Source organism: Leptidea sinapis, chromosome 42 (genome assembly GCF_905404315.1).
Source record: "Leptidea sinapis chromosome 42, ilLepSina1.1, whole genome shotgun sequence".
NCBI lineage: Eukaryota > Metazoa > Arthropoda > Insecta > Lepidoptera > Pieridae > Leptidea > Leptidea sinapis.
This window is the reverse complement of record NC_066306.1, coordinates 6,416,618-6,443,588: the sequence shown is the minus strand read 5'-3', so window position 1 is coordinate 6,443,588 and position 26,971 is coordinate 6,416,618. Positions and strand designations below refer to the sequence as shown.

Sequence of the window (26,971 nt, the reverse complement as noted above, 5' to 3'; positions counted from 1 at the left end):
GCATGTTCCATATTTCACATTTATTTTTAAACGACGTGATTTAGTCTTTATATTTAGAACCTCATTGAACTGATCAAAAATAATTATCTCTTTGAAAGAATTGATGAGTTAAACAGTTGTTTTTATACGGCAATGTTTTACGCAGATGCCTCATCTATTTATTTTCTATCGTGGAACAGAGGGTCTTCTTCCCTAACAACAATTTCACGTGGAGCGATTTTAGTTGAGCAATTATTGTTATTAATTAACTAGAAAGATCTCGATAAAAACCTTGCATGGGTCACGGACGAGTAAAAAACGAAGGACTCCGCGCCGTGATATTAGCAAATGAAGCACTGTTATGCTAGTGTGTGTGAGGTTACGGGGGCTACTAGTTACACAATTTTTTTCCCTTAAATAATCATATATGGCCACAAATACTTATATAGTATCGTTTTTACACTTTTTCAGAGCGCACGACGGCATTTTTAAAATATTTTATTGAGATCAATCTGATCTGTCACAGATGATGACAATTCTCATAATGACCGCCTATCGGCCTGAAGTAGTGTAAGTATGTGCGTGGGGCTATGTATTTACACGTTAATCGGCTTGTTTTGGTGCTACACTGTTATGTAACGTGACACGGAGTCCTTATTTTTTTACTAGTCCGTGGCATGGGTATGTAGAATTATCTAACGATACATCTGGATTACTTATATTTTTAAACCTATACGTATGAAAGTAGCGTCCGAATTTTTTATGTTAACATTTTTCTTATATGTAACAAACACATAATAAATTATTATAAATTAAAAAATATATATTATTATTTATTCTAATTGACAAGTTCAGACATGTCTAATGACAGTTTACGTCTAACAAGAGAATTGAAGCGCTGAAGGTTGAAAGTAAATTAAACTTCTACCGAAGAGATTCTTAACATTTATTTTTTAATCGTGTAAGCAGTTCAACTAAAAACGCTCCATGTGAACCCGTCATAAGATACGGCGAGGAGCAGAAACGCCTGTGAACACACGTTGCTCGGGATTATGTCTGGTCGACCCTCCTTTCTGTTGTAATAAATTCTCATGTAATAACACACTTTTTTCTATTGACAGTTTGTGTAGGTCGATGCACCCACTCTAGTGAGGTTTTTTGTGTGATTTTTTTACTAACTAAAGTAAGTCGAATCGTTCAATCAATTCTGTTGCATTAATTACCTTGCATTGCTTTTTTAATTATTTTTTGAAGTTATACTTCTTTAGGCGCGTTATGAAAATTTGATGAGAGTGAAATTTTAATATGCGCGCGCATCACTGTAACACAAAAGTAACAACAGGTTGAAGTTGGTTCCTTAAATTTTCTGACGTTTGCGTCATTCGTTTTTTTTTTTGGTCCATTATTAGGACAGGCAAAGGGTTCAAGCCCATACAGCTGTATTCATTATTTAATAATTAAGTTGTCTTTGTTGTCAAAGCCATCTTTGCAAGATTTTTATTGATTATAAATCAACACAAAATACAAAATTGTTATTTCTAAAAACGTAGAATAACAGGAGGAATAAATCATTTTAATGATTTTTGCTTTGTTAGGCCAAAGAAGTATAACTTCTTGCGTACATACATAACTACATACACACACTTTTTTTTAATGCTGAAGCTGTAAATGATGACTTAAAATAGTGACAGTTAGCTTCTTGCTATCTCTAGTTAAGGCGTTAATACATGCACGTAACCTTGCTCAAAATAGACTGGCGAATTTTGTTGTGCATATTTGATGTAAATGAATAAATGATATAGGATTTGATTTAGACCGAAAAAGGAAAGGACAATAGGCTAAAGTTTCACGGCCCTACAAATTAATGTGCTATAAAGCTATATCTAAGAATAAAACAAGATTATACAAAATGTGATTTGATAATTCGGACGTATAACGTTTCCCGCGTTTATTTGCAAGCAATTCTTTGACATTGACATGACTTGACTTCAAAACTATAATAATATCATTTTATTGTCAGTGCTGTCAGCAATATAGTCAATAGTTTACTTATTTTTGGTTTATTCTTAGGTATAACTATATAACAAGATTATTTGTAAGGCCGTCAGACTTTATGTTCCATAAGAGTTGATATGTTAGTTGCATGTAGAAGAAATCGCGTAATAACGAATTATTTATCTCGACGACTAACCTTAATCGAGGCCTAATCACATTATGTTACACATTAGATCGTTATGTGATGTGTTATACTCAGATCATAATAATATGTAGGTAACGTTATGAGCAAATGATACCTATTACGGGCCTACCCATTAGAAAGTATTTTAAACAAGTGAATTAGTAAACATAATGTATTTCTTAATGCAATTATTAAAACAAGTTTATAGGCTCAAGGTAATATAAATAACTTTAATCTATAATATATACATAAATATATACTGAAAATGGTCTTTGTATGAGGATCAATCACGCCTAAACCACTGATCGTATCGACATAAAACTACCACCATTCGATGCGAAATTTATCCTAGATGGTTTTTAGAATTCCAACGTTCCTTCATTAATTTATTTCCTTTTAAAATTCGCCCAGCGAAGCGGGTGGGAACGGCTAGTAACAATATATATATACGCTATTAATTGAAATAATTAATATTATATTATGCTACGCAATTATCTTTCGAAAAAAAGTCTCGTAGATTTTTGGTCCGTTCTTCTAAGGTCTGACGCAAATCTTTTTAGGAGGCATATTGTGACGTTTAATATGTAATCTATATATATATAAATTAATTGCTGTTCGTTAGTCTCGCTAAAACTCGAAACGAACGGCTGGACCGATTTGGCAAATGTAAGTCTTGAATTATTTGTGGAAGTCCAGAGAGGGTTTAAAAGGTGAATAAATAGGAAAATGCAGCTAAATTAAATAAAAACAACAAATTTGTATTTCCTTTGATGTGTCCATACATAATTTCTATGAGAGAATTTATTGACGCACGGTTTGACAGTTCTGCTGTGAAACAATTTCATTACGACAGCAGGGTGCATATTTTACAAGTTCATATAAAAACATTATTTTATTTATTATATACAGAACAACGTCTGTCGGGTCAGCTAGTATTAAATAAAAACAATAAACTTTGAATATGTTACATGTGAGTATATAAGCATTACAATTATATTGCTTAGCAACACAAGTTCAACACAGCAATGTGTTCATATTTCGATTAGAATGTTCGTGACTTGGCACGCTACCAAACAAATCCCTGTAATACAGGACCTACGCTTTGTTTCATATTATAGCCAATAACTGGTTTTTATGAACAATATAATTACAGAACATTTCCTGTTTAACAAAGGTTTATTGAAAGTCTAAATGGTAACATATTTTAGACCATACAAACAACTGTTGAGGGTTTTTAAAATGTTCATAATATATTTATAGGTTTTATTTTCAGCTCACGCATATTCCTTTCTATGTTACAATCCTGCCAACCAAAGAGGATGTAAATACTACGTAATAAGTGGCGGGTCTGACTCACATACTTACGGATACATTGCTGTCACCGTTTAATGACAAGATCATATTTATCCATAGCTGTTATGTCCAATACAATTATAGTCCAATTCTTTATGTCGATAGGTTATTGTCATGTAAGTAAGCGTAAAAGGATAGATTTGTCTGCGTCTAGTAAGTTAAACTAAGGATAGATAGTTTTTGAAAACGGCCGAAAGTAAAAATTGAAATTTAGTTTAGGTAGTATGAAACGTGCAGTGATAAGTTTGAAATAGTAATTACATTAAGGCGACGAAGTATAATCCGGCTAATTTTAAAAGCGAAAAGTTGCTTGAAACGTAGTGGATTTTGGCTATCTCTGATTTTTACAAGATTTAATCAATGACTGCACGTTTCATACAATCGAATGAATCCCTTTTTTCTTAGAGAGTTTCGCTAGGCTGCTGCCAATATAAAAACCTGTTTAGCCATTAAGGATGAGTTTAAAGACATTTCTATGCTGCATTACGTATGCAATAAGAGACCTTTTTTATGAGAATAAGAGACGAGACGAGCAGGACGTTCAGCTGATGGTAATTGATACATACCTACAGATTTTTTTTTATATATACAAAGTACACATTACACAATTATCACATCATTCACAGCATAATGACGCACGGTATTTTACTGAGGGTCATGCTGCGGACATTGACATAGTGGTTGCGCTGCAAAAGAGAGCTGTTATATAGTCTCTCAAAGAAAAATTTAAAGAAATAAATATTATGACTGTTCATTGTCAGTACATTTATGAAAATTTAATATACGTCATATAATTTTATGTATACACTTTTATATAAAGTCCCAGCCACTGATCAGGCATTTTCTATAAATAAATTTAAATGTTTTATTAAAAAATGGCTCTGTCATAAATCCTACTACTGAATATCTAAGTGATCGGACAGCCTATTAGGATTATTTTATAGCAATAGCAATGACAGTACAATATTGTTTATTTCATTAAAAAGAGCACAAAAAAAATAATGCTGGGTGAGTTTCTTGCGCCGCTTCTTGTCTCTCAGAGCGGCATTTGTTTCCAAAGCGGTAGTAGTGTCTAGTATATTAGAAATGACATCAAAAAGAATTCTAATAGAATCAATTTTGAGAAAATAAATGCTTTTTATGCCTTTTATCTCTTAAAATAACATCACTACTGTGTGTCGTTTCGCTGTTCTTTACAATTTTACTTGTAATTGTAAAGTACATCGAAAAGCTAAAATTAAAATACATTTGAATATTTAATTACTTGAACATTACAAATACAATAGTTTAAATTAACAATTCTTTCATCGTGTACGTTTTTGCCAGGGTCAAACTTCAATAACATTTAATTTAAAAATATCAATCTCTTACGGCTCAATTACGTAGGTAATCTCTACAAGAAACAATGTTCTTCTAAATATAAGTTAAACTGGTAGTTCTATAAATCTACTTATTTGTAATTTCACACAACCTGCTTTGATATTGATACAAATTCATCCTTCAAAGTTAATTAAACAATTCCGTAGAGGTATTGTTTACCGTTTATTGTCACTGATTAGTTCGTATAAAACACGATACCCTGTAGTTCCTGCTTTATCTATTGAACATAGCCACAATTGGTATTCTATTATATAATATATAATGAAAATGGTCTTTGTTTTTTTTTTTTATACCATTAATGTGCAGAGAACTAATTTGGGATCATTTTTGAAATCCAAGATGGCCGCCGCGCAAAATTATGATTTCAACAATATCGAGAACCTCGGATACGATAACCATATTGTTGAAATCATAATTTTGCGCGGCGGCCATCTTGGATTTCAAAAATGATCCCAAATTAATTCTCTGCACCCTCGAGAACCTCGGATACGATACCCATATTGTTGAAATCATAATTTTGCGCAGCGGCCATCTTGAATTTCAAATATGATCACACAATCGTTCTCTGCACCCTCGAGAACCTCGGACACGATATCCATATTGCTGAAATCATAATTTTGTGCGGCGGCCATCTTGGATTTCAAAAATGGTCACAAAATCGTTCTCTGCACCCTCGAGAACCTCGGACACGATATCCATATTGCTGAAATCATAATTATGAGCGGCGGCCATCTTGGATTTCAAATATGATCACACAATCGTTCTCTGCACCCTCGAGAACCTCGGACACGATATCCATATTGCTGAAATCATAATTTTATGCGGCGGTCATCTTGGATTTATCTAACTTCCCTAAAGTACATACATACAAAAATCCCGCGTGGCATAATATTCAAAATATATTATTTTATATATTATTATAAAATATATTATTTTGAATATTATGCCACGTAAATTTTATTTTAGTACTTTCCGACTTACATTTACCTATATATTTCAACAAGTACGCTGTCGCATCATCATTATTTTTTACTATGATTCCCGCTTTGTACTTGTTTGCTAAAATCTTACGTAATGTGAGCCCGAGAGACACGAACACAGTACCTTCCTTGACATTGCTCACGGGCGTACTGCTGTCTTGAGCGAGCATGCAACCAAGGCGTCGCGTTTGGTTTATTACGAAAAAAATTAATATAAAATAATTCATAAAGCGTATTGATAAATTCCACAGTGAAAACTTATAAATACTAATTAACTATCGAATAAAATAAGTTTTGTGTTTATAGCTATCATAGTTTTATGATAATATAAACAATTCAAATAAAAAAGACTATTTTTCAAAAAATAAATCTATCGGGATTTTTTTTCGTAATCGTGTTTTCGAAACAGCGATAACTTAGATAAAGAAATGAAGATAAACATGTCAAAAAATTGGAACCGTAGTATTTGTAGAAGTATTTTAAGTAGATTTTTAAAAATGTTACTTTTAGGACTATAGCGCCTTAATTATCTTTTAATAAAACAAAATTTATTAATTAAAAGAGAAAGAACGAATACACTGGTATATTTAAAAAAGTACTTCTAAATATAACACACAGTTTCAAAAAATTTAAAGCATGCAAAACAATATATTATCTGTCTTCGATATTCGATATCCTGTTCGAGCACTGGGCATTGTGTTCCATGAAAACCACAGACAATTATGAAAACTGCTTTGGCTTCTTCAGATATCATGAGAACCCATTAATAAAAGGGGTAGTTGCATTTAGTACTTATTATCTTAATACCTACCGAAACAGTTTTCTTTAAGATGACAGAGCCTGGCAGGATACGAATGACACTACCTTTGCATGTCAATAAGTCCAATGTGGCGACCGTGTTAGGTCACTCTACCATTGCATTGCATTTTGTATAGTACTATTTACCTGTACTTCTAATACATAAACAATTATGTTATCCTACTATAACATTCTTCTTATATCTATGAAACTTCAAAGTTAAATATTTAAGACGTTAGAGTAAATCTGTGTCGTAGGTATTAGACTACAGGTTTGTGCGAAGGTTAAAGGCATAGCCAAAGCTAAATGCTAAATTATAAGTATATATTCAATGACTAATGAGCCACAGTGAAAAGTGGCCGGGTGCAGCTTGAAGATAATAATATAAATATGCATTATGGGTACATATAAATACTTTAATTAAAATGGTGACAATGAGTTTTTTGTCACTTTTACTCTCTGATTTTTGCGTAGGTTGTCGAAATTATCAACATTTTATGATTTAGCGTTATATTCCCAAAACATACGACTTCTTATTATTACTAACGATGTTTAATTATAGATACTTACTCATTTATTTGAGTAAATAAATACTTCACTACAGGCGTACTTCTCAGAAACAGTTAGGTATGCAAAGCGAATGAACCTTCCTCATATATACCTACCTACGTCATTGTAGGTATGTCATTCAATGAATAATTTTTCAAACATTACGCAATCACCAACAAACAATAGAATTGTAAATTTAAAACTTAAGCAATGTGACTTGGTGTTTACTATTTGTTGTCACAATTTATTCAATTTCCTATCTATAACTATACTTACTGAGATGATAAGTTCAGTTCTTCTTCCAAAAAATTTGAAGCGACATGTGATTTCCATAACAGTAAGTAGTTATATAATAAAAGTGAGAATTACGTAGTAAGGCCGCGGAAGTTGTCCTCTAAGAATGACTAACCATTTATGATAATAATAATTATACGTATTATTATTATAAATTATTATAAAGCATTATTTTACTTCCCTTGTTAGCGTGGGTCAATTGTTGCTCCGCTGTACTATCTATTACATATTCCTTTTTTTTATGGAATAGGAGGACAAACGAGCGTACGTGTCACTTGTTGTTACGTGATCACCGCAGCCCACAATCTCTTGCAACACCAGAGGAATCACAGGAGCGTTGCTGGCCTTTAAGGAAGGTGTACGCGCGTTTTTTGAAGGTACACATGTCGTATCGTCCCGAAAACAACACACAAGGATGTTCATTCCACAGCTTTGTAGTACACAGCGTGGAAGAAAGCTCCTTGAAAACCGCACCACATCCAGATGGTGAGGATGATATCCTAACTTGTGGCGTGTCGTGCGTAGTTGGAATTCGGCGGCAGGAATCAGTCAATCAATTAAACAGCTCTTCGGAACACTCCCTGTGATAAATGCGGTAGAAGACACACAATGAAGCGACGTCTCTACGCAACGCCAAGTGATCCAGCCGTTCACAGAGCACTGGTTCCCCGACAATTCGAGCTGCTCTGCGTTGCACGCGGTCAAATGAATCGAGCTGATACTGGGGTGCGCCAGACCAGAGATGACAGCAATACTCCATGTGTGGCCGGACCTGCGCTTTGTAGAGCGCTAGAATGTAGACCGGCTTGAAGTATTGCCGTGCTCTCTTTGCCCTGGGTTAGACAAGAACACGTTCCCTTTTGAATTTTTAATTTAATTTTATTTCCAGGAGTTTTGAACAATCATAATATGAGGCATTAGACCTATTATAATAATAATTATTATTCGCATAGGTTTATTAATTATTAAATATATAAGTTTTATGACGAGGTACGACATTATGTTACGTCTTCAATCGCGGTTTTTCTAAGTTCAAGCACAGCTGTGTAAAACACAAAATGAGACTGAAAATTGTTATTTACGGCTCTTTATACGGCTATTTATTACGTGCAGTTAAAAAAAGGTTGACAGTTAACCGCTATTTTTTTCGACGCTTTCACGGCTGTCACAGTCTATCTAGACGTATAAATTATCTATGGTTGCCAGGTTCACGGGTACCTCCCTACCGACTCCGATATTAATGATATCTACTATATGTATGTAATAATTTAATTATAAATGTTTAAAAGATTATTTAAATTATATATAATAAATGAATAAAGAATAAAAAATAGTTGTATTTCGAATTATTAACCTCGCCTTGATGAATTTTATTTATAATTCAACATGTAAATATTCATTGACTGTGATAATTACGTTAATTTCATTGTATGAGTTTCATAAAAAAATTGTTTTGTTTCCGGAGTTTGTTACACCAACTGTGATATCCTGATTATATGTTGTTTTAGGAAAATAAAAGACGAGCAGGACGTTCAGCTGATGGTAATTGATACGCCTTGCCCATTACAATGCAGTGCCGCTCAGGATTCAAAAAAACCCAAAATTTCTGAGCGGCACTACAATTGAGCTCGTCACCTTGAGACATAAGATGTTAAGTCTCATTTGCCCAGTAATTTCACTAGCTACGGCGCCCTTCAGACCGAAACACAATAATTTTAACACATTACTTCTTCACGGCAGAAATAGGCGCCGTTGTGGTACCCATAAGCTAGCCGGTATCCTGTGCAGCCGGGAGCCTCCCACTGGTGTTGAACATGTTTTAAAGCATGTTATTAAAAAGCTGATTCATTTATAACAACGGCTAAAATTTGAGACATAAATGACTTATGACGTGAAGGTAAATCTTATTTGAGAAAGTCGAGTTTACAAACATGTCTTATATCTTTAAACGAGCAATTCTTGTATATAAGTATATAATCTGAATCTCGGAAACGGCTTCAACGAGAAATCGATGTAGCTAGGTTTCAATAAAAAAAAATATCCTTTTTTTTAAATGAGAAACAACTACGATAACATTAGAATACAGAGGTAAATTTCGGCACTATATACAAGACTATAATAGCTCAGATGGGACATTGGGTGATCCGGAAAGCAGAAGACCTCTCTTCGAATCCAGATGTCCTATTAGTTTTTTTTTGTTCAAGTTCTTTCTTAAAATTCATAGGGCAAAGCTCGGTTGTCCGGATATTTTTATTTAAACGCCTAATTGGTACAGGTTCATAACGTAAATTAATAAATTTATACTGTTATGTAGTGTTAGTACCTTATAATAATTGTTGGAATTATGTCTAAAATAAGCCGACCTAGAAAGGAGTGGCCATTTTATAACAAATGCGTGCAAGAATTTCTGTAATGCTGTAAACATTACCATACATGTTCTTATATAATAATAATATTGAGAAGTGTTCTCTTTAATTTAAAAAAGAAACTCTTTTCAAATGTTCCGTTCTTCCAGTTTCCACACAGCAATTAGAAAAATTTTGATAACATTATTGAACACGAAAATTTTTCTCACTTTCAATAAATTTATCTTTATACTATCTGGGCAAACGTTGTTTTGCCATATAAATTATATTTAGAGTAAGACCTATTCTTGGACATTGCAACATTACTGTATTTATCTAAAATTAAAGATTTTTTCTGAAATAAACGTAGCCTAAGTTATTCCTTATCACATCAGCTACCTACCTGCCACTAAAAGTTCCGTCAAAATAGGTCCAGCAGTCTAGGAATTTTATTTTGGTGTATGTACCATATATATAAATTCATATACATGTAGTAAAAAACGGTTATTTCAATATTACAAACAGAAACTCAAATTTTATTTATATGTATTTGTACTTTTTAGTTTTAATATTCTTACTGTAAATGGCCTTGCGTCATCTTATAACAAGTTATTGAGAAAACCCTTGGAAATGTTTAACGAACACAAGTCGAGACAGCGTTGTAAGTACCTACTTACAGCAGAACAAAGGACTTGACTCATTATTAGGCTGAGATTTATAGAGATTACTTAGACTTTGCTCAGACTTAGCTTAAGATAAGACAGCCCAATGTAAAAGTCAAGTTCGCGTTTTATTACACTCAGCTAAGTTTTACGTAAGTAAAGTCTGAGCAAAGTGTTAGTACGCTCTATAGATCTCAGCCTTAGTAATATTCGCTTAACGCCACTGCTTTTGGCGGCGACGTGGGGTGGGTCGTTCCATTCCCTAAAACATGGACAAGGGAGGCGATGGCTGGTCCATGCGTCATGCTCGTGAACGGGCGCTGCTTGCCGAACGATACTACGATGCCGAAAAAATCAAAAATAACTCTAAAGGAATCAATTTTGAGAAAATAAATGCCTTTTTATGTCGGACAAATTGATGGGAACCACATTGGTGGAGATGGAACCGGTGCCTTTTTTTTTGTATGAGAGGGGGCAAACGGGCAAGAGGCTCACGGGATGGGGAGAGGTGAGGCAACCGCCCATGGACATCTGCAACAACAGGTGTGTCAAGAAATGCGTTGCCGGCCTTTAAGGTGGGAGTATGCTTTTTTCTTGAAGGTCCCTAATTCGTATCTGTTCGGGAAGACCGCTGCCGGTAGTTGATTCCACAAAGTGGCTGTGAAATTTCGAACAAAACGCGCGGTTGTGGAATGCCAGATGTCTACGTGATGCGGATGGTACTTTGCACGTAGTGTCCGGTGGTGGAATCAACCCGGACAGCTCCTCTGAGCACTCCCCGTGATAAATGCGGAAAAATGCTAGATCCCTCCCCCATATAGATAAAAATCTAATAACATAGTATTATTTCGCCATTTATTTCCGAAGCGGTGGTAGTAAAGTGACATTAAAAAGAATTTTAAAGGAATCAATTTTGAGAAAATAAATGCCTTTATTGCATTTTTATCAATCGAACCACGGCATCATCCAATATTGTTCTAGAAACATAATTTTATAAGTTTTTATATAAATGCGTTAAATTGTTTACATATGCGTTTAGTTGATAAACAGGTCGCACTGCAAATGATAAAACTTGACCTTGTGCAATTACCCTTCAAGAGTACATGCAGTAATGGATAAGCTATATGTAGACATTTAGTTACAAAATAACAATTATCACTGAACTGCTGTATTGAAAATGATTACTATTCTACCATCTTAAATACTAACCCCCTTATTCACAATAGTGTTTTTTCTCATTCTTACTTAGGTCAAAAGAAGAAGACAGAGTGAGAATTAGCAATGCTTTAAGTTAGAAGACTATTATGAATAAGGGGGTTAAAAGGTACTTTTATATCAACTGGACCAAACCTGTGTTATTTAATAATTGTTTCGTACGTTTTTGGTTATTGTTATTGTTTGGAAAGCGATACTTGTCCGGTACAAGTCATATAACCCGACAGACGTTATATTTATAATAATAAAAATTGTCAGTTGTAGTGATTGCAAATAGAAGTGAAAACTTAAAACTTTTGGTATTAAAATTTGAAATTTCATAATCATAGATGACATTGATCATTCATTAATGTTTAAAAATAATAAAATTATTAATTTCAAATTATTTTTAAAACTTATTTTCAATAATATATCAATCAAACAATAACACTATTTCAGCAATGCACAGTCTATATATAGATTGAACTTTTTACAAAATCCATTCAATTTCACTTACCTACTTATAAGATATACACAGCACTAATCTTAACAGAACAATACGTCAGATATACTGCTATATAAGCATTTGGTGACGCGAATTCACGAGATTTCATCCATCCAAAAAGTGTCTTACCATAAATATTTATATATTTTTTAAATTATCGGTGATCCGTAATAAGCCGTCCACTGACTGGTGGGTATTATTTTCCGGTAAGGTGGAAATTCAGGGATGAGGAATATGTATCTACTCTTGATTTGTTATTTTGTTATTAGAAATTTTTGTGATAAGTCTCAGCTCTTATTAAGAGAACTAAATCCATTGCAAGATCTGGTAGTGTTGTGTGTGCCTTCGCTTTTTTCATACTGAAAGATGATTTTTTTTTATGTTACATTTCCGACGATACAAAATTTTGTTTTCGGTCTTAGACAGATCTTTATATAGGTTTTAAAAATAATAGAAATAATATTACAAACATTTTATTAAGAAATAACTATTATAGTATATAATATTATGACTAAACCGAAAATTATAGCTAGGAAACACAGTTTCGAAGTAACCATGGCCTACTCTATCGAGGCGGTGATAATGAACGGTTGAAACAGCTCTAACCAAATAAACTGCTAGATTCTATGTGACCTAGTTTGAGATACTCAAGAGTTTTATCGGGGAACAATGAATCACAAGTCTAAAGATTTGAGAGGAATCATTCGCTGAGGCTTTTTTATAATTTAACATATTTTCACAACATGGACAATCAACAGTGCCATAAGAGTAACTGCAGCTCTGGCTTAAAATCGTGAGTGAAAAGCTCAAAATATAAGGATTTCATCGGCAATTTCCTCTTCCAAAATTTAACCAATCATATCGAAATTCTGGAAAGTAAATGTTAAGGAAAAATGTATTCAGTTTTTTTATGAAAATAAGGGATGAGACGAGCTAGACGTTCAGCTGATGGTAATTGATAAGCCCTGCCCATTACAATGCAGTGCTGCTCAGGATTCTTGAAGGACCCAAAAATTCTGAGTGGCACTGCAACTGCGCTTGTCACCTTGAGTCATAAGATGCTAAATCTCATTTGCCCAGTAATTTCACTAGCTACGGCGCCCTTCAGGCCGAAACACAGTAATGTTTACACATTACTGCGTCACGGCAGAAATAGGTGCCGTTGTGGTACCCATAATCTAGCTTGCATCCTGTGCAAAAGAGCCTCCCACTGGTAAAAATGTCACACTGTTTTTATTTTTTTTGCTTATTGTTGTCGGATTTACATACTAGGGTTTTCTTTACTCAAGCCATAAAACAGAAATATAAAAAAACAGAACAGAGTTAATGATAATATTGATCTTAATAATTTGTTATGTTTTTTTTTAAGTGATAACCCTCACTTCTAGGATTAATACACAAATAAAATTTGAAAAACAAAATTTTATGATCGATACGGGACTCAAACCCACAACCTCCGGCGTGCCGGTGCTCTAACCAACTGAGCTAACCGTTCGAGTAACGGCATCTCAGGTTGTGGCTTCATCTACAGGAAGAGTTGATCAAAGCAAACAAGATTTTATAACGATACGTTACTCGAACGGTTGGCTCAGTTGGTTAGAGCACCGGCACGGTCCAAATGGCATCTATTTCGCATCGAACAAAAGAAGAATTACGTAAATCGGATCATAAATCTCAGAGTAATCCGTGTAGGTACATACACCCGTACGTAGGCCCGATCGAATTGATAACCTCCTTCTTTTTGAAGTCGGTTAAAAAGCGCGTACACCTTCCTTAAAGGCGGGCAACGCACATTTGATTCCTCTGATGTTGCAAGAGAATGTGGGCGGCGGTGATCACTTAACACCAGGTGACCCGTACCCTCGTTTGTCCTCCTATTCCATAAAAAAAAATCGGGATTAGATAGGTATACTAAATAATTTTTTGTTGAGCCTGGTTAATTTTACTGCAATCCAAATTAAATTTTTTCTTTAGTAAAATCCTGGAAGTACAAGTTAAAAGAAATAATTCATAAGTAAATAGAGTTTTTAAGAATAGTTTTTATAACATTAGTTAGATTCAGTTTCACTCATGGATCTTGAGCGGTGTGATACCATAGAAGTTAAAAAATAGCAGTACCTACTTGCCAGTTGTCACTCAAATACCCGCAGGTATATATATACCTATACCTATTCTTGCCATTAATACTGGAACAAAGAAAAAAAATTCTATTGTAAATATCATTTATCATTTTATTCGAATTGGTCTCCATTGGCTGCAATACAGTCCTTTAAACGTTGAGGCCAGTTATCAATAGAAGCACCCACTCTTTTCATGGGAAAAATCTTCACTGCCAATCGTAGGGACTGTTTTAGGGGCTCCAAATTATCATGGTGTTTAGAGCAAGCAGTATTCTCTAAGACCATAAATCATAATCCACATTAAGATCGGGACTAGACGACGGTCTTCAGCTACATGTTAAGGGCTTTACTACCTTCTCAAGAATGGTAACTTGATACACTTGTGCCGATGTTTTGATACCTTTTTCACAAAATTATGACACAGTCAGTCCTTCACAGCTAATACCCCTAATAGTCGACTATTTGTCAAGTTTCCTTAGAGCTTTGAGCATAAATACTGTCATTTTGTTTGTTAACATGTTGCTCAGTTGTAAAAACGTTGTCATCCGTAAAGAAAATTTTACTGTGACCTCCCTTTTGCGTACCGCTTAAGTACCTAGTTGTTTCAATTTTACCACCCTATCTTTTTTAAATTATCAGTTATGAAATGACTGGTACGTCTCTTAATGGCTGCAAGTCCTAAGTCATCATTTAAAATACGCGACATGGTTCTAGGTGCTATCTTCATCTTCTGAGATAAAATATTTTGCTGTCGGGCAGGATTTCTTCAAATTCTTTCCCTTACTGCTTTGACCACCTTTTTCGTACCAACGCCACGTGGACGGCCAGATCTTTTTCTTTCACAAACAGGTCTCATTGTACCTATTAATAGCCCGGTACGCAAACATTTTACTAATACCAAACGTATGAAGAGTTTTAAAAAATGCATTTGGCTCCATACCTGCTTTGTGTAATGCAATCACAGCGATTCGGTTCTCTTTATCACCCCACTCCATTTTAATATCGCAAAATATTGTACAATGTATTGGCGCCAAAATGAGAAAAATCAATGAATTACAGATTCCAAATTCAAATGTAATAGTTTGTTTATTTTTAATTGTAACAGTATTTATGGCCAGACTAAGTATATAAATATTAAGACGTCCAAACTAGATTTGATGTAATTGGTGGATTTTATTAGACTAGATTAGATAATAACACCTACAATCAAGTTAACCTCGTCTGACTATAGATGACATAAAAGATTCACTTTAAAACTTATCAATGGACCGAAGAATAATATGATCAAGATGATCGCGATACAAAGAAGTTGAAGTTATTCAAGCGTAATGAATACTGTAGGGGCGATGTCTGATCGTCAACCCGCACTCGGTCACAGCACAATTGTTACCGGCCAAGTGGACTCAAGTGCACAAAACAATCATTACTTTTGTCACAGTTGCGCCTACAGACATCCGCCACACTGCTGTGGGATATTCTCAGGTTGACAATGAACATTGGCCCGGAATAAAGATATAAATTGTGCCTTGAAATCAATAGGTATTATGAACTTAAATGGATAATTGTAAGTTTTCGTTAAAGAACAACACTCTCTAATCGGATTACCTTATTGGGGTTGCGTACAGATAGTATCGAAAGACGTAGTGTTGTTGGCCCCCCACAATATGAACCGATGATGTGGTCAAGATCGCCGGGATAGATTGGATGAGGGCAGCGGAGGACCGATCGTCATGGCGATCTTTGGTGAACGTCTTCCGGCTGAAATAGTGATGATACTATAGGCCACAGGGCTTCCGCATGTATCTATCATGTCACTTCATTTTATCACGAGGACTTTTTCGAAAAGCTCTTGACGTCAACAAATTCCTTCGTATCACACGCTACAAGCTTGGAGATTATCCCCACCCCAGATATATGGCGTTCTTCTACAGTGCGGTTTTCAAAGAACTTTCTACCACGTACAACCAAACTGTGGAGAGATCCTTGATGTCGTGTTCCCGCGGGACAGTACGACATGGGTACCATCACAAAAGCTCGTAGACCTTCCTTGAAGGGCGGAAGAGCTTCCATGTTTCAAGAGAGCGTGATGGGCGGTGATCAGAAAATCACTACCGTGCCCCATTTGTCCCCCTCTTCCATAATAATGTATAGCGGGGACTTTAAAGCAAATCCTCCAAACCAGAATTGCTTGAATTCAAGCATCGTCAAATTCGTGATACCTTCAGATTCAAACACATTTATTTTTACTCGTAGGACACAAAAGGCCACTTGGGTATGTCAATGTCAAAAAAAATTAGGGAAACGGTTGACCCCTCAAAAAGCCCATCCCTGTAACTTCCCGATAATTCCATACCTAAACGCTTCAAATTGTACTTATGACGATTTTGAGCTCTTCTGTCCGTCTGGTAAAAGTGTAATAAAACACTATTTTTTTCTTTTCAATCGGCAATAACCTTTGAATGAATGAACCGATTTTCACGCGGTTGACGGCATTCGACGCAGTTTTTTGAGCCTCATAATTATCTTTGAGTTTCAATTGATCGAACGCGGATTTTTTAGGGACACTTTTTTCGGTTTTCTTTCGTCAACGATAACCCACGAACGAATCAACTGATTTTGACCGGCTTGGTGGCGATTGAAGTGGTTTTGGTCGAGCCGTTCAAAAATTATATACACACACACCCATACATACATTTAGACGTACGGACACCATCGCGGGAATAGTCTGGGAAGCTTCCTAGTAACTTCCAGATCTGATGAAAACTCAATTTTCGAAAAATGGGGTGACACCGATTTATGGACATTTATCTTGTGATTAGCAAAAATAACCGGCTTCTATCGTCGCTACACAATACTCACATCTGAATGTTTGAGCTAACAAAATATATTTTAACGTGATAACGTCTTATAATTTGATGAACGCCGGGTGCGCGAACGATAATGTGTCACGTTCCACCTGGGCTGAGTGTGCGAGCAAGAGCGCGGAAGGAGCGATAGAAAAGCACGATCGGCCACAGCGTTCGGCTTTAAACGCATCTTGTTCTTAGATTATGAAAAAAAGTAGCATCGGTCGGTGGTTGCAATAATCGGTTATTTTTATAACAATTTTGTCTAAAAAATTGTAATGACTCATATAAGCGATCGTAAAAGGTTTTCTTATGACGTTATTATCTAAGTGTATCCGTAAACCGACTTTAAAGACAACCAATTATTTTAAAATATTATTTAGTCTTTATTATACCTACCAAAGTTACAGTATATTAACTAATTATTTACAGGTCTTTGAGGTCGTTTATGAAGAAAGGGAAGAAGGGTGAGCAAGCGGCAGCACAGAGCAGTAAAACGACCACGAGTAACCACGTGAATGGAGGAGACAGCCCTATTGTGTTCAGGCGAGCCATGCAATGTAAGGTTTCGATCATTGGCTTTATAACCAATAGATGTCTAGTAAAGAGCGTACGCATTCGTATATACATTAGAAAAACTTGTCTTAAATCCACCAATGAGTATTCAGTATTCCGCGCCCGCTCAATTCAGTTTGTTGACTGAATTTTTTGCATTGCAGTCTCACCCGTTGCCACTTGCCAGTCCCCGCAACACCACCCGCTACCCGCTCACATCTTAGTACCCCGTCCCCGCCACCTGTCACCCCATGGAACATCACAATGCCTCAGTCAACTATGTCTGATGTTTTATGTCAGTATAGCATCGGACGAACATCGCTGGCCCGTTATTTCTCGACAGTTACAATATTTTTATCATTGCTCATGCTAGTTTAGTTTTAGAACTCGAGTTTTAATATTTTCTCTTCACTTCAACAGAAGGAAGAGCTTCCGTTAGGCTGCGTGTCGACCCGAGATGTGCGAGGATGCGTAGCGAGAGATGTATTTGTGAAAAACCAATAGAATCACATCATAGCTGTTTCCACTAGAGCCACACTTAGCGGCGTTAGGTGATCCCAGAACAGTACAATTTGGGTGCCTTCAAAAAAAGCTCGTAAATGTACATTAAAGGCCGACAACGCTTCTGTGATTCCTATGGTGTCGCAAGGGAGGCAGGCGGTGATCCGTACGTTCATATGCCCTCCTGTTCCATTAAAAAAAAAAGGTAAATGTAATAGTGATTCTTTTGGTTCTCAACAATGACATCACCCGCTAAAAACTCTCGCAGATTTCGGATGGAAACGCGGCCTAGAAATACATATTTTGAATTCACCTCAGAGATCTTTCATGAAACGGTTAATGCGAGTCGGAGAATCCAGGTAAGTTTACCAAGACTTTGGCAAATGGAAGTTTGTGATATCTGCCAACCGCTTGGGGAGACAAGCGGCGGGGTATATGGCGATGCGTTTAGTAATATGAAAAGTCCTGACAAAAACCTGGCATTCCGATAAAAGTCCGACTTTTAAGTTGATCTCGTATAGATTTTGTTTTCGTAAAGATTTAAGACTTTTTTGTAATATTTAGTTGTATTGCTATATTTCATAAAATTAAAAATAAAATCCGGACAAGTTAGAGAGCCAGACAAATCCTGACTAGAGTCTAAAAGTCAAGACATGTCCGGATTAATCCGGACGGGTGGTAACCCTAAACAGTATGACTGACAGTTAGTAAATTAAACGTAACTCGCTAGAAAAAAAATTAACGCTCATACACACGGTATTTATAGAGTAATTTATTACGTAATGTGGCAAATACCTCTGTCATCACCGATTGTTTACTCTACGATAGACAATGACTGACTGCTTTAAGCCTAGTATCTTCCTACGTGGTGACACACTATTATTTTTAAACATTTACACTTACCTACTTGTGTAAGAAGTGTAAATGTGATTTATTGCAGTTTCAGTTTTATTAACATACTTAGATACATAAATTATTAATATATCGTATTGAATTATGTGTGGGTATCGTCTTGAATCTTACTCTCAGACTTTGTCAAAAACTGATCAAAATTAGGCTTATTTCAACAATAGGACATGGGTATAAAAGTGCATTCCATGTAAACAAACATAGTAAGTGTATTCTAAAATAAAAATAGAAAGATGAATTAATACGTGATCGTTATTTCCAGCAGCATTTCCAACCGTCGGTAATACGTAAGAATTACAAATCAAAAATCACCTTCTTAACATGGAAACCATTTTATAAACCATATACTAAAGAACCTGCATCTTTTATCACTTATCCTGTAGATACTGTATTCAAAACAGTTTTCATCAGTTAATGCCAGAATAATTATCATAAATTAAATCTTTTGCTGTTTAATAATTGGTATTTTATGGTATTTAACTCATTTTATAAATACGCAAGGGCGTATTTCTTAGAGTTAATAAGGATATTTTACTCTACTATAATCTTGAATGCATTTTATAGTGTATGCTGTAATCACTAGGTGACGCCAGTTGGCATCAGTCCATCTCTTTCAAGCCGTTAGTTACTAGCATAGAAATCTCAATAATAAATGCCTTATTATTAAGATTTCTATGGTTACTAGAAATGCTCCTACTCATACCTACCTAATAACTAGAGTTACCACCCGTCCGGATTAATCCGGATATGCCCGGTCCTAGACTCAAGTCCGGATTTTGTCCGGCTCTCTAACCTGTCCGGATTTTACTTTTAATTAGATAATTTAAGTTATAAAAAAGTCTTTAATCTTTACGAAAACAAGATCAAATAAGTCCGGATTTTATCGAAAATTCAGCATTTTGTTCAGGACTTATCAAATTACAACTTGATGAACCCTATACGTACGTAACAGTCGAGATACTTTAGCAATTTGTATTCCACATTATTAAAGGGTTGTTATCTGGTTGCAGACTCGTCGATGTCCAGGAGCACCGTGGGCTCGCCGGAGTCGGACCGTTATGTGTACGGCGGTTCCGTGACGCCGCTGCCACGCTCGCGGTTCCAAGAGCGTTTGAGATGCTCTCACCAAGATATCAGCTCACCAAGGTTTATTATACATTTATATAAAATTCAATCATTTCACAATATTCACATGGTTCGATTTCAGTTGAAAAACTATTGGTTAAAGTAAGAGAAATTTTATTAACTGAATGATGTACACTTAGATTATTTATACGTCTAGATAGACTGTGCAAGCTGTGAAAATGTCGATGAAATTGAGGTTGACAGTCAACCTCTATTTTGAACAATGCACGCATACTAACACAATGTGACGTACAAATCGTGAGTGTAAGGCTAAATCTATAAATCAAATCAAAATCACATAATATTCACGTAGGTCACGGAAATGACACTTATGAATGTCAAAAAAAAATTCTTATTGAATCTACCGCTTCTTCGTAAAGGGTTGAGCTAATGAGAAGAAGTAGCAAGAAACTCATTGCCACTCTTTTATATCAAGATTTACATTTACATCGATTTACAAATCATTTCAATTACAATATAATATGTAAATTGTAAAATGATGCAACAAACACACTCAAATGTCAAATAGTCAATGTCTTAAACGAGTAAGTCAAAAAAGTAAATGTAAATTAATACAAAAGTTATTGAGTACAGTAGCTGAAGATATAGATAGATAGACTTAGATGAGTGTGATTTTGATTGATTGATTAGCTGTCAAATGACTAAAAGAACGAAATAAAAGATTACTACTACTTATACTTACTATCTTACATTCAGCTAAGTTTTAGGTAACTACGTCTGACCAAGTCTAAGTACGATCTAAAGATCTTAACCTAAGACGTAGATTGTCACGCACACTAAAGTAATAAACCTGGCCTGTTTTCATCGGTTTTCTAGCAGCTAGAGGCTATCTACGCGTATAAATTATCTAAGAGCGTAAACAATAATACCTGCACAGTTTTAAGGCGACACTAAATGCCAGCGACCTTGAGCGATATGAGTTCACGGCTGCCGGCCCGCCATCTTTGTAACAAAGCCAATATTTTCAAAATTCTTGCGTGGAAAACAGTCTATATACTTACAATCCTCGTTATTCACTACTAATCTGAATAAATGAACCTACACAAAAAAGTTCAAGCTATAAGGTTTCTGAGAGAAGTACCAAAAAAATGCGTCACGCCATGCCAAAAAACTTGTTTAACTTCAAAGAAAAGTGGTAGTTCAAAAAGGCTCGGCAGTATTAACTATAACCAACAGCAAGCATTAGCAACCTATAAATAAGACTTAAGGATATGTGTAACAGGATTAAGTAGTGTTCATAGCTTGAAATGCTATACTTTCACCACAAAACTTGTCTAAAAACACCATGTTTGCGTGTTTTCTGCTTACTCTTCGCCTTAAGTTGATATGTTCAGTCATATCGAAATTTCAATCAGCAAGACAGTTGAAGCGATTTAAAAGTTAGAAAATGATAAACTTTAGTCGGATAATTTTTTATCTTAGGCTTAGCAGATCAATCGCATGAGATTTAGCAGCTGATCAATAATAGATACTACATCGTAACCCAACTTCAAAATCTGGCTATGTCGAACACAATAACACGGACCTTCGACGGCGTTGTCCATCACCGAACGACGGTGAACGAAGGGTTTCTCTTCTCTTTCACTCACTTTGCCACACATACTCTTTCTCATTCAATTCCATAACTTTCTTCCGCCGAATTATTGAAGTATAACTTTTTTAGGCGCGACTTGAGGGTAACTCAGTTATTTTTATAAAATTTCTTAACCGTTAAAAATTTTAACAAAAAAACAACCGACTTCTAAAACACTTTTCCAAAACAATAGCTATATGATATACACTAAAAAAGTGTAAAAATTATTGCGTTTATATAATTCTAGTTACGATTATTGTTATTTTTGGAATTGGTGTCCCCCCGCTGCGGCCCCGCTCCCGCCTCTCACGTCGCGCGTGCGACTCAAGCACATCTCACCTATAACTATGTATGTAGTTACAACCTTGGCTGACGCCGACTACCCACGACCCCACAGGGTCCTAAAAATATTAAATATCTATAAAAGTGATGGTAATAATTCTCTTCTTTCATTATTTTTATCAGCTTCAACAGGATTATCTTTGACTAATAATCCTACGACTAAGCTGATGATCGTGGGTCTGACATTTTGATGGTTTGTCAATGAATATGTATAAGAAATCAAATTAAAATGAGTCAAAAACTAAAATTCAACTTACGGTTACTGGGGTCAAATAATTTTTTATTGTTCTAATTATGGAGATAAAATGGTTTGTTAGGAATGACTGATAACTTCGGGATTTGGTTTTGGGCTTAAAGGAAAGGGAAAGCGACGTTTTTTCAAGTTGTTGAGGTTTGACCTAAAGCGGTTCTACTGTAATAATATTTTTGCCATGATTACAGTGGCACACCAAGGATGGCTCGCAGTGACATCATGGGGTCTCAGCTGAGTGTGACCAGCACGAATCCCTTTGATGAGCCCCCGGTGCCACCCGTCCGAGCCTCGCGGCGGAAGAAGAAACGTGCACCAGCGCCGCCCTTGAACACTAGCGTAGAAGAATCGGTAATTAATTTTATTTAAAAAATATAGTTAATCGCTGCGACCTATTTCATTAATTTTGTCTTAGGAATACTACATACTTTCTTTAGTTTCTTGTGCCGCTTCTTCTCTCTCAGAGCGCCATTTGATTCCAAAGCGATAGTAGTATCTAGTATATTAGAAATGACATCAAAAAGGATTCAAAATAATTCAATTTTGAGAAAATAAATGCCTTAAATACCTTTACTATGCCATCAAAAACATAACTTGCAAAAAAACAAACTCTCGCAACTCAGTTCTTCTAACGTACTAAGTTGTGAGATCCATGTCGTGTATTTATTCAGTCCCAACTTAAGAGTCCTTCTGTGTTTTGTTATGACATAATTAGCTAACTAAGCAACACCTTAATATTGAAAATATTTTATGTTAAATAAATAGATTAACTTACCCCTCAGATTCAGCTTATACTATGTACTTACTTGTTATCGATTACTTACCTACTCACCGACTGGGCTATTCTAAAACCATAGGAAAAATAATCATTTAGGTATTTATTAAAAATACCTAGCTATTTCTGGCCAAAACAGTGACATCTTAAATTTTTTATTAAACCGCAAAATACCAGTTTTAATTTTTGTTAAATTATTTTCAGGCCAACGTTTCCGTGACTTCGGAAACAGTCGCCTCTGAAACTGATACTTCTAAGAACGAAGTCGAAGAGGACTTGGATGAAATGAACCTCAAGATTGAGTTGAAAATTGTTGAAGATGAAGACTATAACGTAAACACCTCGGATGTAATCCATGCCAATGACATTACCAATACTGAGTCCATAACATCAACTAGTCAAGTCGTAAGCGAAACCAAAGAAACAGAAGATGATATAAACAGAAACAACACTAGTTATAACACATCAAATGTTAAAGAAGCAGAATCCGAAGATGATATTCTCAACAAGGTTTCCTTCTCCAAGATCGACATTTCTAAGTATCGAAGAAATTCCAGCGTTAACGAAGACGACATTAGATTGCGGCGTGGAAACTTGGAAGACTTTCATAGTTTATCGAATAAAAGGAGCAAAAGCTTGACAAACGCTCTAGACGGATCATACATAGCCTATGATATTAACTTAGATGATGATAAAAATAACAATCAAAATACAGAAGAACCACAAAAAGTAATATGTAAAATTTACGAAGACAGAAAACAAAGCATTGATAATTCTCTATCAAGTACTGAGAAGGAGTTCATAGAAATAGACAAAGCGACAAGAGAATTAGAACGAGAGATTAGTAAATTAAATTCCGCCCTTAATGATGATGATTTATCGTTAAGTGAAAGTAGATTATCCGTGTGGGATGTAAGGCGAAAATTCGAGAAAAATGATGCGTCATCCCCAAATCCTATACCAAAACCGAGACGCAGTCACTACGGTGAATGTAGTTCACCAATAAATAATCACGTACAATCTTAATATAGCTAAGAAACTAATGAGTTTTGAAGAAATTTATATACAACTTTTTAATTTATTCGAGTTAGATCTCACATGGGTTGATGCAATGGTTTTTAAACTAAGTCATCGCAAGTTATAAGATTTATTAATCGAGGTGCTTTTGCGACTTAAAGATTTATGTAGATATATTATTTAAACATTGTCCGCAGTTATTATTTTCTGTATTTATTAAGTACAACTAAATAATAAAAAATAAAATGTATACCTAATATATAAATGGCAGCTTAATAAATATAAAACAACTTAAAGACAAACCTTACATTAAAGATGGTTTCCGCTGCGCTCCAACTAGATACCGCAAGCGTAGTCGCAAAGTGCGGTAACTAATACTAAGTGGTCGTACTCGGGCCAGTCTCGAACAAATGTGTGACGTTGACGTGCCACATGAAACTAAAATGCCGGATTGTGTAGTAAAAGTTTGTAAAAATAATAGTACAAAAAATAAGAAAGACACTGGGATCACATATCATCAGTAAGTATTTTATTAATTTCAATTTAAAATAACACGAAGCGTATGTTACAAAATTTGAATGATGTCATTAAGTGTCAAGATGCCACGCACACAAGTATCTAATAGTTACCGTAATAAAAAGCTATTCGTTGTTCTTAGGTAGTGCGGTATCTAGTTGGAGCGCAGCGGAGACCAATCCATTATCGAAGAAATAACCGTTACATATATTATATTAAATTTTAACAAATGTTATAATATAATGTTAGGTATAATATTATGTTCCTTTTGCAGCTGTGGCGGTGGATTTAGAGTAATAATCTATAAATGTTATTTAATTCGATATTCCAAATGCTCTTAGCGGCATTATTTCTATGTTGGCCATACCGACAAGTAATATATTAAGTTTTTAAACAAATCTCTATTTACACGAAGTAATAATATTCTAGGTAAAAATTCATTACAAATAAGTACTACCGAAGCACATGGACAGTACACAACAAACCCATTGAAACCTTTGATGATTTATAATACGTCTAGAATGTGTGACAGCTGTGAAATCGTCGAAAAAAATTGAGGTTGACTGTTAACCTCTATTTTGAGCAGTGCACTCACACTAACACAACATACAAATCGCGTAATAATAAACCTGGCCTGTTTTTATAGCTTTACTAGCATCAAGAGGCTCTATCTAGAGCAGTGGTTTCCCACCTTTTCTTGGCCATGCACCACTTAGATTTTTTTATTGTTGGCAGGGACCACGGTGTACGAGAAAAATAAACTGAATCAATCCTAAAAAAAACTTTAATCAAAAGGTAGAATTTTAAAAATTGCATTGCATTTGCATTGTATTCTTAAGGCATCCAGGAAGTCTTCGAAGCTAACGCCTGACGGTTGATGATACAATACCTTCTCATTGCCTTAGGATTCTTCTGTTTCACTAACGTTGCCAGACCAGAGCGTGACAACATTGCTGGCCAGAGCACCATCAGTACAGAAACCAACGAGTTTCTTCCAGCTAATGTTATGCTTCTGAAAATATTCTGATATCGTGTTAAGGACGTAGATACCTTTTGAATTTATTTCCAGTTCTCGTCAAATCAATAATTATTCACAATATGCAGCGTTGAAATTGGTTCGCTATCCGCGGACCTATTTCCGACTCCTGTGGACCACTGGTTAGGAACCACTTATCTATAGTCTAGACGTATTAATTATCTTGGTATAAAAGGCTTTAAAAGTTACGCGAACACGCGTACTTGAATTCAAAGAACAAATGTAAAGAAAAAAAGAGATTTTTTTCGATTTTCTTCTTGTAAATTAAGGTAAACTATTATATCCAATTGCATAGTATATGTATCAACGTATCTAACCGTAAGTAATTGTGATAAATTTACATAATTAATAATGTTGTTTACTGTGTTATGATAGTGCTGAGGTGATTTATAAACACTATTTATTTAATTCATTTTAAAATTGTAATTTATTTAAATTGTTACCAATTTTCAATTAGATGCATATATATATATATATATATATATAGATATATTTTATATACAGTTTCCTAACATTGTTATTTTAGTGGATTTTTGGTGATAAAAAAAATAAAGAAATATTTATTTTTAAAGTAAAATGATGAATAAATTTATAGAATCCAAATATCACATTTTATTCACATCTGAGACCCTCAGCCTGAACCACGTCATATAGATAAATAAATAAAAGTATTGTAGTGCTAGCTGTTACCCTCGACTTCGTCCGCATTTACCAGTGTCGCCATGTCAGTTGGTGTTCCAATGCTGCCAAATGCATATATATACAATAAAAAATAAAAATATATTCATTGACTTACGGCTGTTTTCAATAACTTATCTATCCTTAGTCAAACTTACTAGAGGTAGTGTTAATTCCGCCAATATTTGTTTTTAAAACAATTCGACACGTGTTTCGCCTCTACACGAGGCATCCTCAGGACGTGTTGTCTCGCCAAAATCTCACAGGTCAGGTGTCACGTGCCAGATTTTGGCGAAACACGTGTCGAATTGTTTTAAAAACAAATATTGGCGGAGTTAACACTAAAGAAAACTTAAATCATTTGTATAATTATGGAATTCCGCAAAGTAACGCCTAATTCAATAAATTTTCCATTTTAAAGACAAATCCATTCATTACGCTTACTTACATTTAAATAACCTATCGACATAACTATAATGTGACATGACT

At 35.0% G+C, this 26,971-nt stretch overlaps 1 protein-coding gene across 1 annotated transcript in view; it reads left to right on the top strand.

Moving 5' to 3' along the window:
* LOC126976793 (uncharacterized) overlaps positions 1-24,441 on the top strand; it is a 28,061-nt gene extending 3,620 nt beyond the window's left edge. The window contains exons 2-5 of the mRNA XM_050825394.1: positions 17,617-17,744; positions 20,160-20,295; positions 22,652-22,811; positions 23,440-24,441. Coding sequence (XP_050681351.1) covers positions 17,617-17,744; positions 20,160-20,295; positions 22,652-22,811; positions 23,440-24,261 — 1,246 coding nt within the window. The 3' untranslated portion in view covers positions 24,262-24,441. The remainder of the gene's footprint in view (positions 1-17,616; positions 17,745-20,159; positions 20,296-22,651; positions 22,812-23,439) is intronic.
* Positions 24,442-26,971: the final 2,530 nt, after the last annotated feature.